This window comes from Microtus oregoni, unplaced genomic scaffold, assembly GCF_018167655.1.
Source record: "Microtus oregoni isolate MIOR12 unplaced genomic scaffold, Mior012 000006F_ref0000085, whole genome shotgun sequence".
Taxonomy (NCBI): Eukaryota; Metazoa; Chordata; class Mammalia; order Rodentia; family Cricetidae; genus Microtus; species Microtus oregoni.
This window is the reverse complement of record NW_024543065.1, coordinates 10217054-10242815: the sequence shown is the minus strand read 5'-3', so window position 1 is coordinate 10242815 and position 25762 is coordinate 10217054. Positions and strand designations below refer to the sequence as shown.

The following is a 25762-nucleotide window of genomic DNA, read 5'->3' as shown; positions in this document are numbered from 1 at the left end:
AGTTTGAGGTCAGCTTGGTTTACAAGAGCCAGATCCAAGACAGGCTTCAAAAAACTACAGAGAAACCCTGTCTCAAAAACAAAACAAATCAAATTCAAATAAAAATTCTATTTGCTATCAATAACAAATAAAAGTTCTAGGCTTTGATGGGAAGTCGGTGACATATCATAAGATTGAGGATTATTTCCACCTGTCAGCTTGAGTGTACTCTGCGAAACTCAATAGAAAAACAAATGAAGCCAATAAAAAGTACTTAATGATACCATTAACAAACTCAACATGTGGTAAAGCACTGAAGATAAATATGCACAGTGTCACTTTCATGGGTTTCCAAATGCTTTTCATCAACAATGCAAGCCGGCTGAGAAATTATGATGCTGAGGACAACCGAATTCTAGTTAGTGAAGGTAATTACATTTTTACTGAGGCTGTTACCTTTACGGAATTGTGAAGAGAACTGAGCTGTGTGGAACACTGCACATCCTGTTCCTAAGCCCACTGCAGAAAGAAAAGTTCCGTATGTGTTCCTTTTCATGACTCTGGTGCTGAGTGACCCAAGTCCAGTCGCCCATTGGCAGAACTTTCCTGTCAGCTTCTTGGCACCCCGTGCCTAAAGTACAGAATATACTTCCAGAAATTATGAGTTCCTCAAGGAGTTGTAGAAATGGCAGTATTCTGATGACTGAAATTATGGAGTACATTAGTATCTTTTAGTATTTTCATCATTATTATAGATTCCCTGAGGACAGTAGAAGGATCAGCTGAACTACCTTCTTGGTCGCATCGGCAGGGCTTATTATATGCATTATATTACAAGTAAGGTCTAGGGAATAAATAAGCTTAGGGTCGTTGCAAAGCAACTATGAGACCATCTCTGTTTAGAAAAGTTAACAGTGCTTAAAGAAAATTTGTTTTCTGATGAGAAGTTGCCCCATATTTCTGATTTTTTTTAAATCTCCCTTTTTTGTTGGGGAATAAATCTTGAGTGACTCCCAAATGTTAGACGTGCCTGCACCTCTGAGCAACACACCAAATAACAACAGTTTGCATTTGTTTATTTGTCTGTTTGGGGTATGGTTATAATATTAGAATCTTGGAAGTAAAACCCTATCATGTTGTCTTATCAGGTACACTGGTGTAGGAGCTCCTTCTGTATTTGTGTCGCTTTCATTGGTTGAATAAAGAAAACTGCCTTGGCCTTTTTGATAGGGCAGTACATAGATAGGTGGGGAAGACAGAACAGAATTCTGGGAGGAAGAAAGCAGAGACAGGCAGATGCCATGATTCTCCCGCCCTAGATGGATATTGGTTAGACCCATGCTAGTAAGCCACAGTCAAGTGGCGATACACATTAATGGAGACAGGTTAAACTAATATGTAAGAGTTAGCCAATAAGAATTTAGAGCTAATGGCCCAGGCGGCAATTTAATTAATACAATTTCTGTGTGGTTATTTAGGGGGTCATTTAAGCTAGCCAGGTGGCAGGACACGGCCGTTCCCCCTGCAATAGTACACCTTCAGTCCTAGGATGGCAATTGGTAGAAGAAGGGCATGTGATCAAATGCATGAAATGAACGCATCCTCAAACAAACCTAGAAGATCAAAGAACCAGCGGTGGAGCAGACACCAGTCGTTTCCTTCCTCTCTAATTCCTTAGTCCAAAAAGAGCTGAGATCTTGTCTACACCCGACCTTATCACTTCCTGTCTCTACCGCCCAAGTGCTGGGATTAAAAGCACTGACCACCACTGCCTGGTTTCTAAGGATTACTACTGCTAGCTCTGCCTGCTGATCTCCAGGCAAGCTTTATTTGTCAGAACACAAAATATCACACAGCAAAGGTTTTGGTACAAGCATTTTGTACCAAAGGTTTTATAAGCATATTAACGAAACAGGAAAATCCACAGACCTGAAAACAAAAGGTATTTCAACCAAACATACATACATACATACATACATACATACATACATACATAAATAATAAGAGCGCTTACAAAGCTCTTGTAAAAATCTCTCTTTGAATATTATCAGGAATGATAGGATTTATAGATTGACTATTAATTATTTGATATAATAGCAATGTTATAGAGAAGATTACAGGATATATCTTTCCTGTAAAGCACACACACAACCACACACACATCTTACAATCTCCGCTATAGCAGTATAAATAAAAGCACACAAGCATATGCAATTATAGATGCACGTTCATGTTTTGTCTGCCATTGGGTCTTTCTTGGATCAAACTCCTCAGGGATGGAATGATCTTTGTAAAAATCAAAGCTAATAATTTCAGTCTGCTCGATCCAAGAAACATGTTAGAGCTGGCCACAGCTTAGCAGCAGCCAATTCAACCACAAGCCCAGGGCTGGTCAATACTCCCCTGAATCCATCATCTATATTTAGAGCCACAGATTACCAACAGTGTTCACACCCGAGTGAAGCAGGCACTCCCCTCTGCTTAGAATGTTCCTGCCATGTCCTTGCTCTTCACTCTGTTTACAAGTCAGGGTTGACATCCAAGGCATGACCCGTGTCACGCTGAAGCGTTGACATCTACGCTAGGGCTGTAAGCAAAGAAGCCAGCTATGAACACGTCTTGGGAACAAGGGCTTTTCAAATAGAATAAAGACGAAATCAGATCATTATTCAATTCTTATTAAAAAGAAAGAAATAGAATGGGGTATAACTTTGTGACTGCTAAGGAAATTGGTGAGCTGTTTTTCATTACTTTTACATGTCCTCTCTCATGTGTGTGCGGCATTCATCTCCATGTGTATTATGAATGTTCACCTAAGTATAAATGCCCATATACGTGTAGATATGGATGCACATGAGTGGGAAAGGTGTATGCCAAAGCCACACGTTGACTTCTGGTTTCCCCTGCTTGTTCTGACCTTATTTATTGAGGTCAGAGTCTCTCATCTGAACCAAGACTTCATTGACAAAGTAGGTTTACATAGGGATCTAGTCTTGCACGTCTCCAGCTTTCCTGTGACTAGAATAACCGGTAAGCCATAAAACCCAACCCGCACATATGTGACACCTTTCCCTGCAGTTTCTGTTTATACAGTAAATGCCATAACCACTGAGCATCTCCCGAGCCCTATACCAGGCTTATTATAGAATTTATCTTTGGCTTTTTTCTTTCATTAAATAAATAGGCACGTGTATGTGTCTCTGTGTGTGAAGTGTACGTACGTACATGCCTGTGGAGCCTAGGAAGGCATCAGATACCCAGTAGCTGGAGTTACAGAGGTTGCGAGCTGACCGATAGGGTTGCTAGGAGCCAAATGCAGGTTCATGTGCCCTTAACTGCTAAGCGGTCAGTCCAGCACTATCTTTAGTTTTCCTGACCTCAATAACACAATCATGGTTTTTATTAAATTCATACTCAAGAATGATTTTAATAACACATAAATCATGTGTAAGTTGAAATACTTTTTTGAAAAATGAAAAAATAAATTAATACAAGCCACCAATTTAAACTGAAGAAATAGCCATCCTAACACTATTAGAACAAACTCATTTTTACAATCCAATTTTATTTTCTTCTAAGCTCTAAGCTGAGTGTCAGTGGGAACTAGTCTTTAAGACAGATAAGTATCTTGGACCAGAGTAAAAATCAATATTCCTATGCTGATGAAGCTATAGCTAAAGGGCCAAAATTCAATCCCACAAACCACGGAATCTGGAAAACGCCCATCTATAATTTTTTTCCTTCTACTCTGGATTCAGGGTAGAAGAAGTATATGCTCAGTAAATGTTCCTTTTAAAGGAGGACTTTCTCCCTCCCACTGTTTCATAGATCTACATGTCTGATAAAAACCGCCAAGAGCATTAAAGTTTAATATATGAGGACAGAGTAGTATCCCCGAATGTGTAAATACATTACGTTGTGGACACTCTCAACGATTGACCTTGCTTATGAAGGAGATGTTGCCAAAAGTCAGTTACCATTAAGCGGTTCCACGATGGCTTCTCTGAACGCAGAAGCTAATTTAAAGAAACAATTTTAATGTGCAATTGAGCAGGCGTGTAATGCAGACAGTTCCTGGGGATGGCATATTTTATTTCCATTTGATAAGAAGAAGAAACTGTATTTTTGTTCTGCTTATATACCAGATGGTATGCCCAGAGGAAACAGACAGAAGGGGGAACAAAAAGCAAGTATACACTCTCAGATTGCTCAATAGAATCTTTGAATTACTTCCCACTGAAGGCAACTTCACATTTGTGGCACTTTTTAAAATTTATAAAATGCCTGAAGAAACATTATGTGAACAATGACACGTGCCGGGCTGTAGATTAACGGGGAAATAATCACTTGCCACGGGTTTGTGGAGAAGCAGGGAACGGAGCGTAGGTGGCTTCAACCACTACAATGCATAATTTCCACCTCGCCCGACGTGAGACCTTGAAACAGGTAATTGCATCTACCAAATGATTTTAATGTGTCTCATGAAGGTAAACAAAAATGCTATACCAACTAGGCGGGACATTTTCAGAGAATGGTGAACTAATCCACTTTGGGATGGTAGGGGTTATAAAACATGGCATGTATATTTGAATGTTCAGCACCCATCTCTGTTGCTTTCAATACAGGTCAAACTGGGAACATTAAGCAGTGCTGTTTCAGGGAATAAGGAAGTCATGCATGAGCCTCAGGTTTTATCGGCTACAATTTCTGTTCATTCATCTTCTGTTACTAGGATTGGTGAGATTACATCATGTGACACATAACTTTCTGTGTTGATTCTAAAGTCGTACTAATCAGTCATAAGTCTTATACTTTCTTTTAAAATGTAAGCTTGTAAACAATGTCCACAGTGAAAGCCTCTCATAGTTGGACAATTATTTTCTGCCAGATGTCTTCCAAATGACTTTTACTGCCACTAGACACAAAGTATCAAAAGCTTAAAAGTGAAATTTGAAAATAAATAGTGTATGGTAATTAGTTCTCTCTTTGGCTGGCATTATTCTTGGGATAATATAACAAAACACAGTAAGACTATCTTAATTGCAGAAAATGATATTATCCCTTTAAAATTACAATGATTTCATATATATAAATCAGAAATTACATATATATACACACAGAGAGAGAGAGAGAGAGAGAGAGAGAGAGAGAGACAAACAGAAATGTAAAGCAAAAGAAACAGAGAGATAAACAGAGAGAGAGATAACATATGAAGATTTATACTTTTAAGATTTTTTTGGTGATTTAACATACTTAGCACATGGTGTATAAAAATAACTATTTGAAAATAAATAACAATTATTCAATATACTGTCTTTCCTGATTAAAGAGGATCTTTGTAGATCTAGAACTCAACTCTGTGTAAACACCATTACTCTTGGTGAGCTAATGTGAGTGCAGTTTGACAGCATTTGATAGGGATTTTCATCTTGAACTCTCAAAGCAATCATTCCTGTGAATTACAAAGCATTTTTAAGCTTCTGAAATTTCTGCTGAAAGAATCAGCTAGTAGCACGGCTTGTGTAGGCTGTACTGTAGTTTACTGCTTTGTGGTCTCTGCTTGAGGCCAAAGGGGAGGTCCATAATGACTTGGGGAGCTGTGGTTTGGAGAAAAGGAAACAGATCTTGAAAAGAGGTGGGAGAGAGGGATGTAGAGAGGGAGAAGAAATCACTTTATGATTTTTCTAATTTATGCTCTGATTTTCCTATTCAGGGAATGATTAAAATGACTACATGAGCTTTCCCTCTTTTCCAAATGTCAGGAGTTAACACTAACCTTAAGCTGACCTTGGTTCTCGTAGCCATGTCTTTCTCATTCATGAGAAAAATCTAGTTTATAGTTCATTTCCCCTAAAAATCTAGATCAGAGTAACTTTGGAAAGATACTAATTGTAACAAACATTGGCAATGGTTTATTATGGGTTCAAGATGGTCTGAAATTCCTATATTTTGAAGAAAAAGATAACTGATTGGGCCTAATATCATTCAAATTCATCATGAATACACAAATTAAATGTTTCTCAAATAAGGAACCAGATTAAAGGGCCCATAATAATTCCTAAATGTCAAGACGTTTCCAAGTCGTCAATGGCTATGACTAGGAGATATTCTTATGCTGCTGCCTCCCTCAAACGAGGCTATTCTCATAGTGATTTCCAGTCATATTTTCCCTTTTGTTGGTTCAATACACTCTGAACACAGGCATCAATACGGAACAAATCAATGTTCATTAACACGGTGTTTTCAGCCACTTAATACAGCATGATGGCCCTCAGAACATTCACTTGTAATCTTCGCAACTCACTCACCAATAATGAGTGTCAAGTATTTTTGAGGTTAAACAGTTTCATAAAAATTCGTTGTGCAGCTGCTAATTCCTAATGGTCTGTTCTCATGAAAATAAAATTAAGAAAGCACAATAGATATGTAAAAGGAAGTGCAGACAAAGTCAAGAGGAAGACGACTGGAATAGCATACTGCTATCAACTATTATAATTTTATTAGAATTTATGTAGATTAATTATTCAAAGAGTAATTTCTATAAAAAACATGTGTCATTGTTATGGTTAGCAAAATAAACTCTTAGCTGTCCTTAGTGTTGGCGTGAGATATTTATTAATTTCAGAGTAGAGAGTAAGTCTGTCAAGTTCATTACGTTTCCCCTTTTGCAGCGACTTCTCTGATTAGCTGAGGCTGTGCGGTCACCCTGCCTTCCCTCAGAAAGTTGCGACAGTATCTTAAGTATCACAAAACCTGGAAGAAGAGGTCACAGATCTACAGAGTATCTACACACTAACTTTGAAGCTGAGCCAGGGGCCAACACGAATTTGAGGGAGCACCTCGATGAAGCTTGCGGCTGCCAGATGTAAGGAGGTGCCACCAACACATTAGTGGACTCTACTTCCTCACTGGCCCTGCGGTGTCTCAACAGTTAAATATCCCGAAGTTTAAAACATTCAACACAGTTGTTAGTCATTTCTATAAACTTCATTGCAACAAAAATATTTATCGACTACTGTGCGCTAAACCAATAAAATTGTAAATAATAAGCAGATGTTCAAAAGGACATCTTATAAGTACTTAATCGTCTCATAGCTTCCCATGGTGTTGTTTTCCATTTTCAAAAATTGCCTATTTAAGTGTTCCATATGTGCGTATGTGAGCGTGTATGCATGCATATTTTCACCTAATGCTTCTAAATGTCCCCTTAACCTAAAAATTATCATTTTGACAATTATTAAAGTAAAAATGTGCTCAAATAATAGGTGGCCAAGTGTTTTATCTTTGCATAGCTAAGAAAATTTCTGCAGTGGTATAGCATAGACCATATTATGTTGTAGTTTTGTAATGTTTTATGAGGGTGTTGTTTTCAGCACTCATTTTCAGGCAGAGTTAGAGCAGTACTGTAGTAGTAGTTCATTTGTATTTTAATAAAGAAAGCTTGCCTGAAGATCAGAGAGTAAAACAGCCCCATTGGTCAGTTGTACAGACCAGGCAGTGGTAACACACAACTTTTAATCCTAGTAGCCATACTAGTGGGCCATAAACACCAGGCAGTGCATGTTCTTTAATTGCAGTGGTGCATGACTTTAATCCTAGCCTCAGAGAAGATTATAAAGTGGAAAGAGACAGCTCTCAGAATCAGTCTCATTCTGAGATTACTGGAGGCAGGACTACCATTTCGGACTGAGGTTGAGGTAAGTCAGTGATGGGCTGTTTTGCTTTTTCTGGCCTTTAGGTTGAACCCCAATTTCTCTCTCTGAGTTTTAATTAATCGTGCTTCACAGTACCAGAGAGAAAACTTCCTGAAGTCTCTAGGAGTTGTCAAGCTACTGGGCTAATCATCAACAGGAACTCCCACACACGATAGTTGCATCATTGAAGTACCCTGTACAATCATTTTCATTTGTTTCTATTTTTATCCGTGTGTGCACATAGAGGCCAGAGGCTGACATGGGGCATGATACTCTATTGTTTCCACTGAGTTCTATGAGGCAGGCTCTCACACCTCTCACTATGTTAAGAACTCACAGACTGAAGGCAGTGAGCCCAGGGGATTGGCCTGTCTTTGAATCCCAGAGGAGTAACAGTTGCGCATAAACACACTCAGCACTTCTGTGGGGGCTGGGATCCGAACTCTTTTCATGTTTATTGGTCCAGCTACCTAATGAACTCTCTCTCTTGTCCTAGAGTCAATTTTCTTATTTCTATTATGTGACCTCTACACTGAAGATAAAAATCAATGAGGTAGATCATTCCTACATGGTTAGAAGGTTTACCGTATTAACTTGATGTGAAAATGCTTTAGAGCTACTAAGATATTCTACACAGAAAACAAAGCTCATCAAAGTGACCGTGCAAAAAAACTCTGACAATAGTATCATCAAATAGTAGGACAGTTTCAAAGAAGCACTCCACCTGCTCTTAAACCAGGCATATTACTACATAAAGAAGGTGGTGAATGAACAAATTAAATACAACTCTTAGAAGTGTGGACCCTGGGGTCAGGGATCACAAGATTTCATATTACACATATGTTGAATTGTCAAAAAAAATTCAATAAAGATTGTATGCCTAAATCACACACCACATAATGAAAACTTTCAATCCCATATGTGTGCTAATTATGGTTGTGAGACTCCTTCACAAGGGACCAAGCCTGGTATGGCGCCTTACCTGCACACTTGGTTCTGGTGATCAGCGGTGGTCCTGGGAGCCCAGTGCCTCCTTCACCAGGTCTGGTGAGCAAAACACGGATCTCGTATTCTGTGTCTGGATCTAAATGCCATAATTTGTAGGTTGGAGCATTGACTGCATGGGTTTCTGTCCAAGATCCTGATGTCATTCGATACTCCACTTCTTTCAGGATAATGGGACCATCACCAATGATGGAGTTCGCATTTAGTTGGATCAGCAAGTAAGTAGGCCCAACGCCAAGCAGCTGGGGAGGAGCAATGGGTCTCGGTGGTTCTAGGAAAGACAGGTATGTGTACACTCCAGTTAGGCAAGAATTTAAACTTCAAAACAGAGATATATTAGCAGCAACGTATATATTATAAGTAAAGAAGTTCCATATAATATCCATATGTAACCAAAGGCTTAATAAACAATTTAAAAACACATGGTAAATGGATTGGTGGTGCATGCTTGCAGTCCCAACATAGAGGGTGCAGAGGTTGAGGGAGTATTGCAAACAGGAAGTCAGCATAGTGACCAGACTGGGGTAAGTGGTAGGACACATCCCCCCAAAAAATGAGGGAAAAGAAGGAAAGGGAGGAAGAAACAAAGGAAAATAAAATAAAATATAACATAGACAGCAATGATGCAGCAAGTATATTTTAAAGAGCTATTGGTTTTATGAAGGCATTTAGCCAATTGAGCAAAAGACACTCATTTCCAGGAGAGAAAGTGACAAAGGCACAGCAGTAAACAGTGATGTAAAGAAAGCACTGGAGAGGAGCGGTCTCCTCAGATGTGGAGGGAGGTGAGCTCTGATATCTTCTCTTTATTTATTTTTGCTTCTGCTCTTGCAACTTCAAAGTGCCAACAGATGAGCTAACGAGGAAGTGCAGCAAGCTCGAAGGAAAGCTGGTGCCATACTCCCACTGCACAGAGTAGGAGATTAAAATTTACACCAAGAAGAAATCCCCAATCACTATATATCACTGGCCCTCACAGCAGCATGGGATAGGCAATATGTCACTTATTAAGCTCAAATGTCAAAGGGACATTGCAATTTAATTTTGGGAGGCTTAAGATACTTTGCTTGACAGAAACTTTGGAAAATATTATTTCAACATCTGAACTTATGGAATGATGAATAATGCATTAGAACAGGGTTTCCCCAACGGCAATGTTGGTGAAAGACTGGGCTGTCTCTGGAGGACTCCACAGAGCTTGCTTTGTCTGCCCAGCCTTCCCACTGGAATACACAGCATAGGGGCCTCTTTAGTAGACTGTCACCATATGGTATTTCCTTTCAACTTCTGGACCATTCTCGCACTTCTCAGGAAATTGAAAGGTTTTAAAAGAAAGTATTAATCTTAATAAGGTGATAATCGTCCCAAAATTGATTGAAAAAATGCGTGCTTAAGAGTCACAGGGAATCAGAAACAGGAAAGCTTCTAGCATCAACACAGTGCTCCGAGCCGGAGTGGACTGGAAAACAAGCAAGTCAAAACTACACAGAGAGTAACTTCTGAACTATTAATGGCAGTACAAAAAGGGAGGGAGGCATTCCACAGAAAGAACCTCAACAGCCTAGGCAAGTTTAAATGGATCAAGAATTTTCAGATAGGGTTCACCATTTGGGCTTTATTTATGGTTTTTAAAATGTTACATAAAAATCCTTCTGAATCACAAATATCCACGAAACTGGGTCAAGACTATCTGGCCTGGATCTACAGACGGACAAAATGAGTTTTGAGAATACGACTTCAAAGTTTAAGAGACTAAAAACGTACAACATATTCACTTATTACTGATGACAAAGTTCTGTACATTGGGTAGTCACGTCATATGAGGGGACTTCTGTTATTTTTAAATGGGAGTTGTATATTAAAAAAACAGTTCACAGAAGTAAAGAATAGTAGGCAAAAATGAGCATTTCCCTATTGGAAATAACTATGAATATAAATAGTTTCTTCTTATAATGGTCCGTCCATTAAGGAAATAGCTTTCAGACTGGCTGTCAAGGAGTAATGTAAGTTGTTATTTACCAGCCTCATATGTAAAGTGGGAACAACCCTAACTCCTGTGTGTTATATGTGCCATAGGCATCCAACATTATTTCTACAGGAAGAAGTTCCTAATGCCTGCTCTGTAAACTATACCACTACATACCTTTTCTAATGGATTGAAAAGAAAAATATTTACCAGTAATGGCTAAAGTTTTGTCCTAGGCCAACAATGGCCTGTTTCACTGAATTCGTATTCAGTGAAATTCACCTCAAAAGGAAACACTGGAACCATACCAACATTTTAGAGTTTTCGTTCCTCAGATAAAATAAGACAGAGGCTAATTTTAATTTATCCAAAAAAAAAAAACTGCACTAATTAGCGGGACAACTTTCAACGCAGAGCTTACAAAACTGTTATTAGACGGGAAGACAGGAAGGGAATGCATTCTCTCCATGCTAAGCTGAAGTGGAACCAAGAGAAGAACATCCCAGGAAATGCCAATTAATTACCAAGCATTCTAATTAATTACCAATAGGCTGGACTGCTTGTGGGTGTGTCTGTGTGTGTCTGCATGTGTGTGTCTCTGTGTGTGTCTGTGTGTGTGTGTGTTTCTGTGTGTGTGTCTCTGTGTGTGTCTGTGTCTGTTTTCACTCCAGACGGCTCATCTACTGAGCAATTTCCGTTACAGTAGGAAACCGTGTTAAAGTCACAGCTCAGTGAGACTCTCCCACCAAGCAACAATGTCTCACTCATTTCAAGACTCACCAATGACCCGGAGGTTTGATATTTAACTCGATGAAGGAAGAGAAAAAACATGGTAAATGCATGAAAAATTACTTAAACTACCACTGTTCAGATACCGCGAAACCTCACCCTATGTGTGTATCGAACGCTAGATCTCACACATCCAGAGTTTGTCCACATCCACCAGAGAAAACAAACAACGGAAGAGGAAAGGAGATAGAAAGAAAGGGAAGGGATGAGGGATGTGAGCGAAGTCAGCATAAACCAGCAGTAGAAACAAGAACAGGCTTTCTGTCATTTCTGTTGGAAACAATAACATATCAAGTAAAATCTGGAGCCAGGAGGCCAACTTTTGAAAACAAAAGCCTCCGCAGTCATGACAAGGTGAACGTGAGTGTATTATTTAACTTTGCACAGAGTCTTTTCACAAGAAGACTATCATGGGAGAATCTAAGAAACTAAATTTCTAAAATGCACCAACAGACTCTGTGTGATGCTGTTTGTGTTTGCTCTCCTGACCACCCCCCCAAATAAACAACTTAGAGCTAGAAATTAATATTGGATCTAGTGGCGTGTGTAAGTGAAGTAATGAGTTTGATGTATTGTGTGCCCTGGCCTGAAGAATAGCAACAGCACACTGATCAGGTTGATTTTACTTGCTATGGTCAAATATGCAAAACTAGAACAGTCAATAGTCAAAGACTAGCTCAAAGCTGGAACTGTCACAATATGCAAAGCAGCTGAGAAGCACACACATTGGTTAACGGCATGATTATAAGTGAAATTCACATTAAGGAGACTAATATCCCTCTACGTAGGAAATTTTTGATGTTGGCGGTAAAAAGAAACCTTATATTAGCATATGTATTTTGTTTTTGGACCCCAGAGAACCAGGAGATTTATTTATAAAATCTCTATTCATTTCAATAAATTATGCATGAATTTTAATCAGTTAGCAAATGAACAAGTAATTGTTTTGCAGCAATGCTAATATTCTTCATAACTTAATATGCTCCTAGACCCAGAGGTGTGGTGCAAATAAATCCCAAATGTACACTAGGTATCAAGTGAAGCATGCAATCCTCAAAATACAAGATAAACTTTGCCAACGTTCCCAATTAACTTTCCATTAATGACTTACATTCATTATTCTGGAGCCAAACTATGATGAGAAAATCCCAATTATATATTCAGCCTGCTTTACTTGTTTCATATCTGAAATAATGTTTAAATGTCTTGAAATCAAGAAAGCCACTATGAAAGGATATTCTCCCTCAATTATTTCTATTATAATCGTTTTTTTTTAATGTGTCAGTTATCAAAATCCTGTCAATCAATAAAACTGTAAAACTCAGAAACAGAAGCCAGAAAGCTGGAAAATGTCAGGAACATAGGAAGTGTCAAGGCAAAAGACACTTCTATGTCCATCTTTTGAAACAGGTAAATTAAAAGTTTGTCTCAGTCTTATCTGCTTCCCCATTGTTTTATCTCTTTGTCGGGAGACAGTGTCATAAGGAGCCCTAGGTTAGCACTCCTACCATAGAAGCTGCTTGGGCGTCACATTAGTGTCCTCTGACCACTGTCACAGACCACAGCAAGCTCGATGTATTTGAAACCAGAAAATTAAAACTAGTAAAATGCAGGAGAGAAGCATGGTATCAGGAAGGTTCCTGCCTCACAAAGAGTCTAGATAAAACTTGATACTTATTTCTCCCATCTTCTGGGAGCTGCTGGAGGTATGGCCCGTCCAGCACATTCCTGCAGTCGCTGCTGTGCTATGATGTCCTCCTTCACTTAAGCTCGACACAAAGTCAAATCTCCCTGTTGCCCACTAATGCAGACAGTTTGGTTTTCATAAGGAGCCATGTGAAAGATGCCAGGTTATGTGACCATTTCAAATTCTCTAACATGACCACAGATAGAAAACACTGCTTTACCACTGTCGGGCCCGACATGTAGAGAACATAGTAAATCTGGAAGGCATTTTTCCGTTGACTGCAGATACGGAAAGTGATTTCCTCCCTCCTGGAAGATTGTTCATGTCTCCTACTTCCAAGTGGCCAAGAAGGCTGCAAACTGGCACTAATGTACGTGAGAAAATTTTACAGCTATGTTGAAAGCAGTGGACATATAGGAAGTTACTTAAGCTATATCAATATATTTTACCTATTTAACTGTTTTCAAAGAAACCAAAATCAGAGCAGATGCTTTTGTTTTGCTTTGTTTTTCATGACAGGGCTGTCTTGGAACTAGCTCTGTAGACCAGGCTGGCCTCAAACTCACAAAGATATGCCTGCCTCTTTCTCCTAAGTGCAGAGATTAAAGGCGTGCACCACCACCACCAGACAAGAGCAGATAGTTGCTAAGGGACTACTGGTACTATTGCCCTTTGCCATATGTAAACTCCCATGAGACTCAACATAAGAATATTTACATGGAGACAGACTATTTTTTTTCAATTTCCTAATATTTGATGAAATGAAATGTTCAGTTCAAAGTCAATTTGATTTTTTTCAATTTATTATTTCTTTCTGGAATGTGAATCCACTTCTAATTTTTGCTAAATGATAGATTCGCATGTTCGTGTTTGCTCCTGTAGTCTACTGGATGTCTAATCAAGGGGGACACACATCAGAAACTCACAGAAAGAAGAAAGGCGTTGCCGCACCACACTTATTAGCTCAGTTGTGACCTCCCTATGGGAGATTTAAATCATTTGTAATTGTGGCTCAACGGGCTAGCGACCCAATGGCACCTGAGTATCTCGAGATCCTTAAAGTAAAATCACAACTTTGAAACACATGCCTTACACCCCCTGAGAAACAGAAGCCAGGTCATGCATAATTAGAATCATGCTCTTTGTACATTAACTATCAAGTATGTGACAATAGAATAACTTACATTGGAAGTATAGAGTATGATGTAAATTGACGCTCACTTAGCAAGTTCCTATTTTATGAGCTTAACCTGGGCATAGTTACAAAATACATAATGCTGCCTCATGCTATCTCATAATGCTATTCATTCACTACTTTTTGACACTTGACTTCTCAGGGCTAACATATTCATTAGGCAGTCACAAAAGTTCTCTATTTCCTTTTGTCCACTCTCCTCCAATACTTACTAATGTGAACGAGGTTGCCAGCAATGTTAACAGATTTCCTTCCACAAAACTGAACTCACCATATTTAACATGTGGAAATTCTTAATCTTAAGTTAAACAAGTTTTAATTGAAAACCTTGTTTAAGCTTCAGCCGTCAAACTGGTGTATATACACACTCAAATTATATCACTCATCTAATTCATATGCTTGACTCACATGGGCCATGAAGGACCAGAAAGACACAGAACTTAAGTAGGCCAAATCAGAAGGCTCTATGCCATCGAGCACACCTCACTCAAAGAGACCTATTGCAATGGCTGTCATCCCCATGAAAAGTAGATAGCTATTCTGAGCTACAGGTAGAGTATGGCTTCACAGGCACTCAAGTTTTGTCCATGAATAACTTCTGTGAGCCACGAAGCACAAAGGCACGATGTCGAGCAATAAGCAACGACACAGCTGCTTGTGCTGACCTGAATTCCATCACTTACTTCCCCACTTCGACAAAGAGCAGTGGCTACAACTTCAAGAGTGCAAGGTTAACCATTTATTTACTCAAACAGGCTAGTTCAGAGCCAGGGAGGCAGAGAGAAATGAGCATTCGTGGATACAGCTTCCACTATCCCAGACAAGTAAACAGGGGGTGATTTCTGGAAAACAATCTATCAACACATGTAAGAAAGGAAAAAAAAAATGTCTTGGAAAACGAATTCCCTTCTATTATAAGGGAGTTTAGGATGTTTTCTAGAACAACACTTGAACATGAACCATAGTCAATTAACAGTATTGCATTATGGTTGAAGTATGAGAAACCTTACTATTCTGGCTAAGTCTCTGCCAACTTGACAATAGCGGGAATTCTCTAAAAGGAGGAAACCTCAATTGTGAAAATGTCTCCACAAGACCCAGTTGTAGAGCATCTTCTTAAATAGTGATTGATGGAAGAGGCTCCAGCCCATTGTGGGTGGTACCCTCCCTGGACTGCCGGATCTGGGTTCTGTGAGAAAGTAGGCTGAGCAAGGCACAAGGAGCAAGCAAGCAAGCAGCATTCCTCTGTGGCCTCTGCATCAGCTCCTGGCTCCAGGATACTGAGCTGCTTGAGTTCTTGTCCGGACTTCCTCCAGTGATGAACAGAGACATGGAAGTGAGACAAATGAATCCTTTCCTCCTCAGTTTCGTTCTGATCATGGTGTTTCATCACTGTAATCATGACCCTGAATAAGAAGGTTACTTTTTAGGAACTAGAGATATATTTCAGCGTGTTTACCTACGGTGCAGGAAGCCCTGGATTAATCCCCAGTGTCACATAAATCCAGGCATGGTGATGTGTGCATTTAATTACAAAACATGGGACATGGAGGCCAGAAGACCCAAGGGTTCAAAGTTAACCTTAGCTAAATGCTGACTGGGAGCTGAGGCGCAAAAGCTTTTTCATGCATACACATTCTAAACGTCACACAGATGAAATGGAGAGGAAGAGAGGTAGATAGAAGTTACTAGTTTTCCTTTTGAAATAGAACTATTATTCACCTAAGTAGAAAAACTAGTTGGCATCAGAAGAAGGAAATTTTCCAGCATCCAACAGCAGGGACTGGATTCAATGAAGCCCACATGGGTTAGCTTTCCCCTTCATTTCTGTAATGCAATTAAGAATTGTACATGGCCTACAGAATTTCTCTTCCTTGTTTTTATTCACAGCACTCCTGAAAAACCTTGAATACCATAGTTACCAGTGACCGGACAGTTAGTCAAGACCCGAAGATGATATTTCTAAACTATCTGCACGGGCTTTACATGTTCCATGAAGACTGCACGCCGAACTTCAGTCTAAGAAGGAAGAGGTGGGGATTTCTGTTGTGTTAAGCTTGTTTTCTGAGGCTGAAATTAAGCCCTCAGAAAGGAAGATTTACTACTTCCTACTTTGAATCAACCACAGAGCTGGCCAATTGTTCTGACATTGATACACAGCACCTACAAAATGTTACTATTTAATTAAAGGAGTTAGTTGACTGGAACCAAAGAACACTTTCTCAGCAATTGCTCAGTGACCAAGTGAAAACCCATGATTTATCCAACTTGTAAAAAAAAAAAAAGCCACAACAACAGACATAACCATAATAATTCCTTTTCATCTTCAGGTCAAAATGACCAATTAAAATGTTTTTGTTTTAAAGCTTTCTCTTAGAAAAATTTTCTGTGATATATTTATTAATGTGAATTATACTATGAATCGGGATAGGTTGTAACATAATTATACTAATATTAGAAAATGTATTTGCATGTGTATAAAATTATTATATATGTGATATAATTATTGATATGATATAATAAATGTTATGTCATATATTATAATAAAATATGTTATAATATATATAGTGGCATTTCATTCTATTTTAATAAATAAAGCTTTCATGAAGATCAGAGATTAAAACACAACTGGTCAGCATTACAGACCAGGCAGTCTTAACACACACCTTTAATCCCAGTTGTCACACTAGATTGCCATAGAAACCAGACAGTGTATGTCTTTAATCTGAGTGATGCAGACCTTATTCCCAGAACTAGAAAGGATTATAAAACAGGAGGAAACAGCTCTCAGGCTCAGGCTCATTCTGAGGTTTCCTGGAGGCAGAGACACCATTTTCAGACTGAGGTCAAGGTAAGAGCAAGTGGCTGGATGCTTTACTTTTCTGGTCTTCATGCTGAACCCCAATATCTGTCCCTGAGTTTTTATTAATAGTGCATGAATAATGTATCATATCTTATGATATACTGTAGTATAATGTGGAGATATGTTGTGATATCTCACATATATATCATATACATACAATATCTCACACATGCCTACATATACACATATGTATGTGTGTGTGTAGTTAAGCTGAGAAGGAAATTCTTAGGCTAAATTTCCACTCTCCATATTAAGGAGTGTCTCTCTATCTCAATTCAGTGTGATGTGAAGGATCAGTTATTTCATCTCCATGATGCTGCTCTCTCATGAAGCCTAAAGTGCTCAAATACGAAGAATCACTTTGGTGATGAAACTGCCAATTTTGCATACTGGATTTTATATCCTATGTATTACCATGGATATAAAGTCACCGCGATTTGAAAACATTGCGGTAATCACTTTAATACCTCCTTGAAATAAAAAGGCACAGAGCAGTGTGGCCTTTTAGAGGTGTCAGCAAAAACTAGAGGCAAAGTTTGTATCTAGGGTATAGGTAAAAATGAGGGAATTGTTGACATATAAAGGCTTATTACACTGTGGTATGAACATGAATTTGTATCTCATTTTGTCAATAAACTACCCCTTTTCCTGTTTACAATCTATGCAATGAATTGGCTCAGAATTTTCAATTATTACAATAACTTAATAGTTTTACTAAACATTTTTCAACGTTGTAATCCACACGGCAATCAATGACACGTTATAATAAAATTATAGGGGATTCTGAAGGTGTCACATGGTAATTGATACAGAAGCTGTCTCTCATGTTAGCTATGTCAGAGCTCAAACAGCTTCCAGCATTTCAAGGAAAGAACATCCAGGTAGTTCCGAGAATAACAATCAACTTGGTAGTAAAAGTAGAAAAGCTATCAAGTCTACACTGAGTTCCCTGTAAGTCTAGAGACGTAAACGGGTCACCGGATCACAATCTCATCAGTCACCTTTATGAGGGAGAAGAAGAAAATATATGGTGGGAGGATGAGGGGAACTGGAACAATTGCAATAAATGTCAATTTATTGCAGTAGTATGTTCAATACACCTAGAGCACACAGCACAGCCTTTCAGTCCTTTCTTCATCGGGACAAAAGATACGGAGTGCAAGAATGTTGTTTATATTCATTTTATATTGATATATAGAAGAAGACAATGAATGGCTGAATCTACTAAATTTGTTTTAATTTTTACAATGTTATGATCTCTCTACTGTATTATAAACAGACATATTTATACCTACATGTACATGTAATGTATATGTGTAAATTCAAGAAAATTTTATTGGGGGATATTCTGAATATTTTACATGTAAAAAAATATATTAAGAAATCCCATGATCTGAAACCTCAAGTTTGTGGGGTTTTAATGAATTCCATATCAAGTGTAACCAAGTAAACTGTACGTCAACTTGTTCCTGGGGATAAACACTCTATATGGTGTTAAATCACTGTAATAAAATATGTGTTAAGTATATGTTCATAATAAAATGCATCATTTGTGCTCATTCCAAATTGGTTAAAAATGATACATGAGGTATTCATGCTTAAGGAGCCTTGCACAGACGGCTTCCACTCCAACCCCCCACTATCGTGACTGAGATTACTAATGAAATCAGGAGACACTGCGGACAATGGTGACCCTGAGTTCCAGAAAGGCATGTAAATTCCAGGATTTACTTGCCCCAGGTCACTAAGATTTGTGATCAGTAGACTGTTATTTTTACATAACTTAGGCGGGTACAACATAGGTTCCTCATGAAGGAAAAGAGAACAGTTATTTCTTTCTAATGCAACAAATGGTGGACTTTGTTTTTTTATGAAAATAATCCTAATGACAAAGTAAAGACAAGTAAGCAAGAATATTACCTAAGAGAGACATGAACACTGTCTCCCTAAGAGAACAGACTTTATAGAAATACTAGTAACTCTAAGACAGTTAAAAATTTTAAATTATTTTCATTTCAAAAAGCACAAATCAATGTTAGAAAAATTACATGGTGAAATAAACTATATTGTTGGTTTATTGAGTCCAACATAATTTTGGAAAAACTTTCATCACATATACATTTATCACAAATAATGAACAAAAGCAACTGTCAAACATTTTCTCCAGTTGAGAATCCATAATGACAGTAATAGTCATAGTAAAACATAAATGATGTATTCTATTGTTTTTTTTTTTCCCTCTAAGGGTGCTGGATTACCATCAGGAAACAGTGTTTCCCGTGAGAAGAGAATACATCAGCTAGGGTCAGTAACTCAAGGTAAGCTGGTCCTAATGACAGCTGTTTAGGTGTTCGAAGTAACGATCAGAGACAAGATGACAGATTCCTATGCACAAGTGCTTAAAATTCCTCAAGAAGGGGGAAGCATTTAATAGGAATGGCAATGTGAGTAAGGCTATGGGATGTTTAAGAGACAGAGGGCATCTAATGGAAAGTTCTTTATTCAAAAAGGAGACTGTTCCTGTAAGGTACTCAGTTACAGCTCCAGGAACTCTTGAGTTCTTTCACATGTAAGACCAGAAATGTGTACATGAGTGTGTCTGTGTGCATGTGCTCGTGCTCGTGTATGTGTGTGTGTGTGTGCACACGCGAGCGTGTACACACACACACATACACATATACACATGCCAACTCTTCAAAGGATACATGCAGAGTTTCCTTGCAAAATTTGGAGCATGTTGCGTAGACTATCAACTTCCCAAATTATGAGCTAAACTAGTTTCTTTTCTTTACAGGGACTTAGCCAAGAGCGGGTCATTATAGCAACGGAAAACTGATTACCACCATCGTCCAATTCCATGAATACTTTTTTGAAGGCCAAAAACCTATGTTCCCAATGGTCAGGATGCCATCAAAAGTAAAATCACTAGGCAGAGTTGTATAATTAAGTGGAATCAGGAGCTAAGCAGGAATAATTATACTCTACTGGATAAAGTAATAGCTTTGTTGACATACTAAAGGTGTTTAATCATGTGAAAGGCTACCAGATCAAGGACATTATACACTAATGTGACAAGTCAGCTAAGCAAAGGGCTTTCATTTTCAGTTCCTTCATAAAACTCCGACATTCACATCGTAACGGGATACCAGTATTTAAAGTACTGAAACACCACAAACAATGGTAAGTACTCTGATCGATATGAGACAAAGAACTGAGAAAGGAAGCCTGCTCTTTACATAGTGTGAAGAGGAGACTAGAGTTTGTTTCCTTACAATTTTTCTTTTTGCATTTTCATCCAGTGACATTCAGCGGTTTCCATACTATAAGTGAAGGACACCATTCCTGAATCCAAAGTCTTAGGCTTTTTAAATTTTGCAACATACATCACTGTGTCTGTGTTTTGAGTTTGAGTGATGGCGTTAACATTGGACATGTTACAGCAGCTAGCTCACAAATCAGATATTGAAGAACACATGTAGCATCGCCATAAAAGCCTGATAGTTTGCTCAAAGGTATTAATTGGTGCCTGAAACTTTTCTTCCCTCTCTCAAAAGTTATTTTGGTTTTTCAGATATAAATGAAAAACATATTAAAATGATAAATCTCTTCATTTTAGTTCCCTCTGAATAAAAGCACATGTCACTTTAGTGATAAAGATATAAGTAACCCAGTTAGAAGATGTTCAAATCATAAGAAAAATGTACTAGGGTATGTGGAGAATACTAGATTTTCTGTTCATTACATTATTTAAAACATAACATAAAAACTAAACAGAGGTTTTCAGTAGAATCATCACTGGGGAGTGATAGCACCTCACAAATTCTCATTTAGTACTGCAATTAGGAGGCTGGGGTTGCTCCAACCCTTGAAGTTTCAGTGACCTCAACCGTGCCTCAAGTAGAGCCTAGACAAGAGACAGAAAGAGACTTTTGCGGCATCTCACAAAAGACCAGGCATCTCACCCTCTGACTGCTGGAGCCTGGAATACTTCTTGGGGATTAAGACTAAGTATGTTACATTTACAATTAACTGGAAAACCTATCAGAGCCTAAGTGCCAGGAACGTGCACACAGAGGTTGCCAGATGTTTCTGACCTGCAGGAGTCTAAATCATTTTAAGCTGTTCATTCTAAGATATCCCAGAACAGGGCCAAAGTGTCAATGGCACAGAAAAAGCATCCCCTGGGGACTTCCAAATTCTGCAACACAGAAATTATGCCACAATGTAGAATGAGTAGATTATCCCAGCGATGTTTGTGACATTTTAATATACACCATTAGGTAGAGTGTAACACCAAGTCTGCAAAAGGGTAATACACTATGATACTAGGAGTATATAATATTGTTTTTAAAAAGAAATAACAAACAAGAGAGCCTGAGATTTTTATTTCAAATGACCACACTTTGTTGAGCATAGCCGACGAGGGAGTTTTTCTTTTGTAGAGACAGAGTTTCTCTGTGTAACATCCTTGGCTGTCCTGGAGCTGGCTCTGTAGACCAGGCTGACCTTGAATTTAGATCCACCTGCCTCTTCCTCCTAGGTGCTGAGATTAAAGCTGTACACCACCACTGCCCAGTATAAGGAGCTTTTCAGCATTAATATTAAATTAAGTTAAAAAAATTAGGAATAAGTTGGAGAGATACTCTTATCTAGTAAGTAATATAACTTCAGATAAGAAGTTGTTCTCCGCCACCAGGGAAGTTATAAAATAAAAGAATTCCACCAGGAGAAATAACCCCCAGTTCATAATTTTCATAAGCTGATTTCAAGCTACTTTCTCCCTAGACTACAGCAGAGACCACAGGGCTTCCTGGAATCTAAGCCAAGTGCACACACATGCACAAGAGTACACGTGAGAATGCACGGGTATATGAGGACGTGTTTGTGTTTCTTTTAGTTCTCCAGGATCTGGGGAAATGGTGAGGAGGTCACTACAATCACTAAAACGCCTGCCACTTGATTTAGAGAAGATAAGACAAAGTGCTGTTCCTTGATGGAGAATAAGGGAGGCAAAAGTGGTATATCTGAGTTCTAACGCTACTTGGGAGGGCAATACAAAATTACAAACAATACCCCGATAGAGTTTAATAAAGCCGTATGATAAAAACCAGAGCAATTAGATTGTGGGGGAAGGTAATAAAAAGGTTCATTCACCATTCACATTTATTAAATCTGGCTATCAGAAGTGATATCTTAATTCCTCCCCATGAGTTCAGAGAAGTCTTGTCGAATTTTATGTATCCATGATGAAAATAAAGCAATAGCTGTGCTAAGGCCTGGGACACAGCGTGGGCCTGGGCCCTTAGGCCCACGAACCAAGTCTGTTTATCAGATTCAGGTTCCTTTAGGATCAAGAATATTAATGTTTTGTTACTGAACTAGATAAAAAGTGTACATAAAACATCTGTCACCCCATATAGCACATTGTAAATAAATTATTAGTAAGTTCTTTTGATGGGACCTTACACTCAACACGTCTGCTTTATTAAATTTACTAGAGAGAAGAATACATGCCATCATATCCTGTTATATCACTCAGCTACTGAAATAAACTAATGAGTTACAATTACACTACTAAAGAGAAAAGGAAGATATTCTAAAAAATCAAGACGAAAGAGGAGAGGTGTAGGGTCTGGGTCTACCCTTGTTCCTGGGGAGCATCTTGAGGACAGTTTCTGGTCAGCTATCTAAAGCATTCTGTTTGTTTTTGTGCTCCCCCTGCCCAGCCTGGTGATTAGCTGTAGGGCATTGACTCCATTGTTTGTATGGTAATTTCCCACCTGCCTGGGCGGAAATCCTTGTGCAGCAGTTAGGTACTTAAGGATTTCCCCAAGTTTGAATAAATGGCTTTTGGCTGATCTCCTCTCGAAGACCCAGGTCTCTTTGTGTGTTCTTTCAATCTCCAGGCCCTTTCCCGACTTGCACACGTAACAGTGGCGCGGGAACTGTACCGAGGGTGTAACACAGAATCGGGTGTTACAGAAGAGGAAAGGAGGGGAGGGGAGGGGAGGGGAGGGGAGGGGAGGGGAGGGGAGGGGAGAGGAGAGGAGAGGAGAGACAAGACCCTGGGGACATGCCTCACTGATTGTCAGGTCACTTCAATAGAAAAGTCAAAGTTCCACAATTCACTAATTCAGTCCCAAACAGATCCCCTTAGATGAGAATAAATGAGGAAGAAAACAGATTATTAAAAATGTTTTGAACGTTATTGAAGGAAAGCCAAGTGGGGGTGGGATGGGGTGGGGATCACAGAAGATAACAGAGTAACAGAAAATATAACACACTACAGTGTTGAAGATGAACTGATCCAGAACTACATATGCAACTACTACTGTCTATTTGTTTTATCTGTTCAGTTGGGAACAACCACAATGATAACACATGTTAATATATGTTATCACTTCTTAAAAGCATCAAATCTCATTAGTGAATAAATCTATGCGTGTGTTTGCCCATGTGTGCATGTGTGCCTGTGGATACTAGAAATCAGCACTGGCTGACTTCCCCGTTGCCTCTACCTGAACTTCTGACACAGCATCTTTCCACTGAACCTGGAGTTTGAGCTACAGTGGCAGGTCAGGAAACCCTGAGGACTCTTTTGTCTGTGTCCCCAGGACAGGGGTTACAGGCAGACACTGCCTGCCATGCTCAGCTTTTAAAGGGAATGGAGCTCAGGTCCTCTTGCTTGGACAGAGAGCCTTTTCCACACTGGGTCACTTGCCCAGATCCAAGACCGTTTTGATGTTCATAACAAAGCATGGTTTGCTATTTAAAGGAAATTAAAGAAAGGGCGAAAAGGGATAAAATGCATGGTAGTGTTGAAAATCAGTTCTATTAAAGTGGATACATTGAAGTTTCTATTTTTCTCTAAGAACCACAGTAAACATAATGCCAGCAATAGTGCACACTTCATTGCTCAGTGGAAAGGAATGTGCTGAAAATGATAAAGGGATTCATCAAAAACAGTTTCAATGTATCCTTCCCTGACCCAAAACCATCTGATCAAGGTGCTGCTAACAGGAAAACATTCTATTTTCACTCTTAAAGCAAGAGCGTCAGCATTAGCTGTTTGTACTCATTAGAATTAACAAGATACTTTTAAAATACATGGATTTTTTTTCTATTTTGTAAATCTATGACCAAGTCTACAAGCACTGTAAGACCAGCTCCAAAGAACACTGGAGGCTCAGAAGGATGAAAGGTCACTGATAGATGGCCCAGTGCATTTTTATGAGATAAATTCAATTATAATCGCTGCAACTATTCCAGCCACAACTTAGACATAGAATCCAATTATCCATTTCATTTTCATTTATACCTCATGGACTAGATCATTTATCATGTTTCATGATAATGATCAGAAGACACAAGGAAAGTGATTTCTGGAGGTAACAAATTACCTACCATATTAGCATAGCTTACAAGTTCCTGTCAACATCCACTATGCAGAAATATGAGGTAATTAAATTTACAATGTGCAGGAGTGTTTGATATGCTACTGGCTTCCTTCACAGCTGCCAAAAAGCCAGGTTGCTAAATGCAGCCAACCTGTTTGGTTGCAAATCAGGAATCATTATGACCCAGAACTCCAACAGGTACAGTCTGCTGGGCTCAAGTTGCTGAGATGTATCTTTTATCATTTGGTATTATTACTTCTTGCCACGAAACTATCCATCATGACTGTGTAGACAGGTTGGAATGATAGTCCTGGACCCTCACGTTACTGCTCCTTGAACTCTGTCTCATCCATCTTCTCCGTCATTCCTGATTCACCGCTAAGTATCCTCTTATGGCTGCAAAACCAAGTGTGAACCAGTAATGCCTTTAACCTCGAGTGCCTCTCTCAAAGTAATTGATTTCTCTTTATCAAGGAACCACTGTTCAGAACAGAACACTCATGGCTGCTGATGCCGAAAGACGGTTTTTAAAAGGAGTGATACACAGAATTCCAACAGTTCTGAGGAGATGCCCTTCCTCTGTTAGGCTTCAGCATACCTTAGCTTCTCCATGTGAATATTTATCCACTGCATCTGAAAACAGAGGCACAAAGGCCCCAAATGCATTCTCTCTCTCTTCCTCTCTCTCACGCTCTCTTTCTCCGTGTAAGACATGCACTATGCACTGTTCCAATCAGAAAATTATTTATCACTGCTTCAAATATGCTTGAAAAACATCAAAAATTTTAAATAACTTAATATTTTGAAATCGCAAACCATGTTTAACAGCAAGAGAATCAAACAAAGACAAATTTAAAGTGATATTCATCAACACAGGGATAAACTGCCCTATAAACCAAACCCTTGCCCATTCTTTCTTTCTCCCTTCACAGATTGCAAGAACCTTCAAAAACGATACCAGTAAAATAGTGGATGGTGTACAATAAACTGTCCTGGACGAAAGTTCTTAATTCAGCTCTACCTGAATGTTGTTATAAAAGTTTAATAAATCAAAATGATCAAAATGTTCCCAGTGGCAGGTGGGGATTCGGTTTCCAATTCAAATTCTCTTTAATATATGGCTTCCCTGACACCTCACATTTCTGCCATCCATATTGAATTCCAAACACTCTGCTTTTCATCATTAC

General features: G+C 38.8%; 1 protein-coding gene across 13 annotated transcripts in view; it reads right to left on the bottom strand.

The window, feature by feature from the left end:
- The window catches only part of Ptprk (protein tyrosine phosphatase receptor type K), a 525156-nt gene that overhangs the window by 202755 nt on the left and 296639 nt on the right, over window positions 1–25762 (bottom strand). For all 13 annotated transcript variants that reach the window (XM_041654412.1, XM_041654413.1, XM_041654400.1 and 10 more), the window contains exon 7: window positions 8656–8949. In XM_041654412.1, the coding sequence (XP_041510346.1) occupies window positions 8656–8949 (294 nt within the window). The remainder of the gene's footprint in view (window positions 1–8655; window positions 8950–25762) is intronic.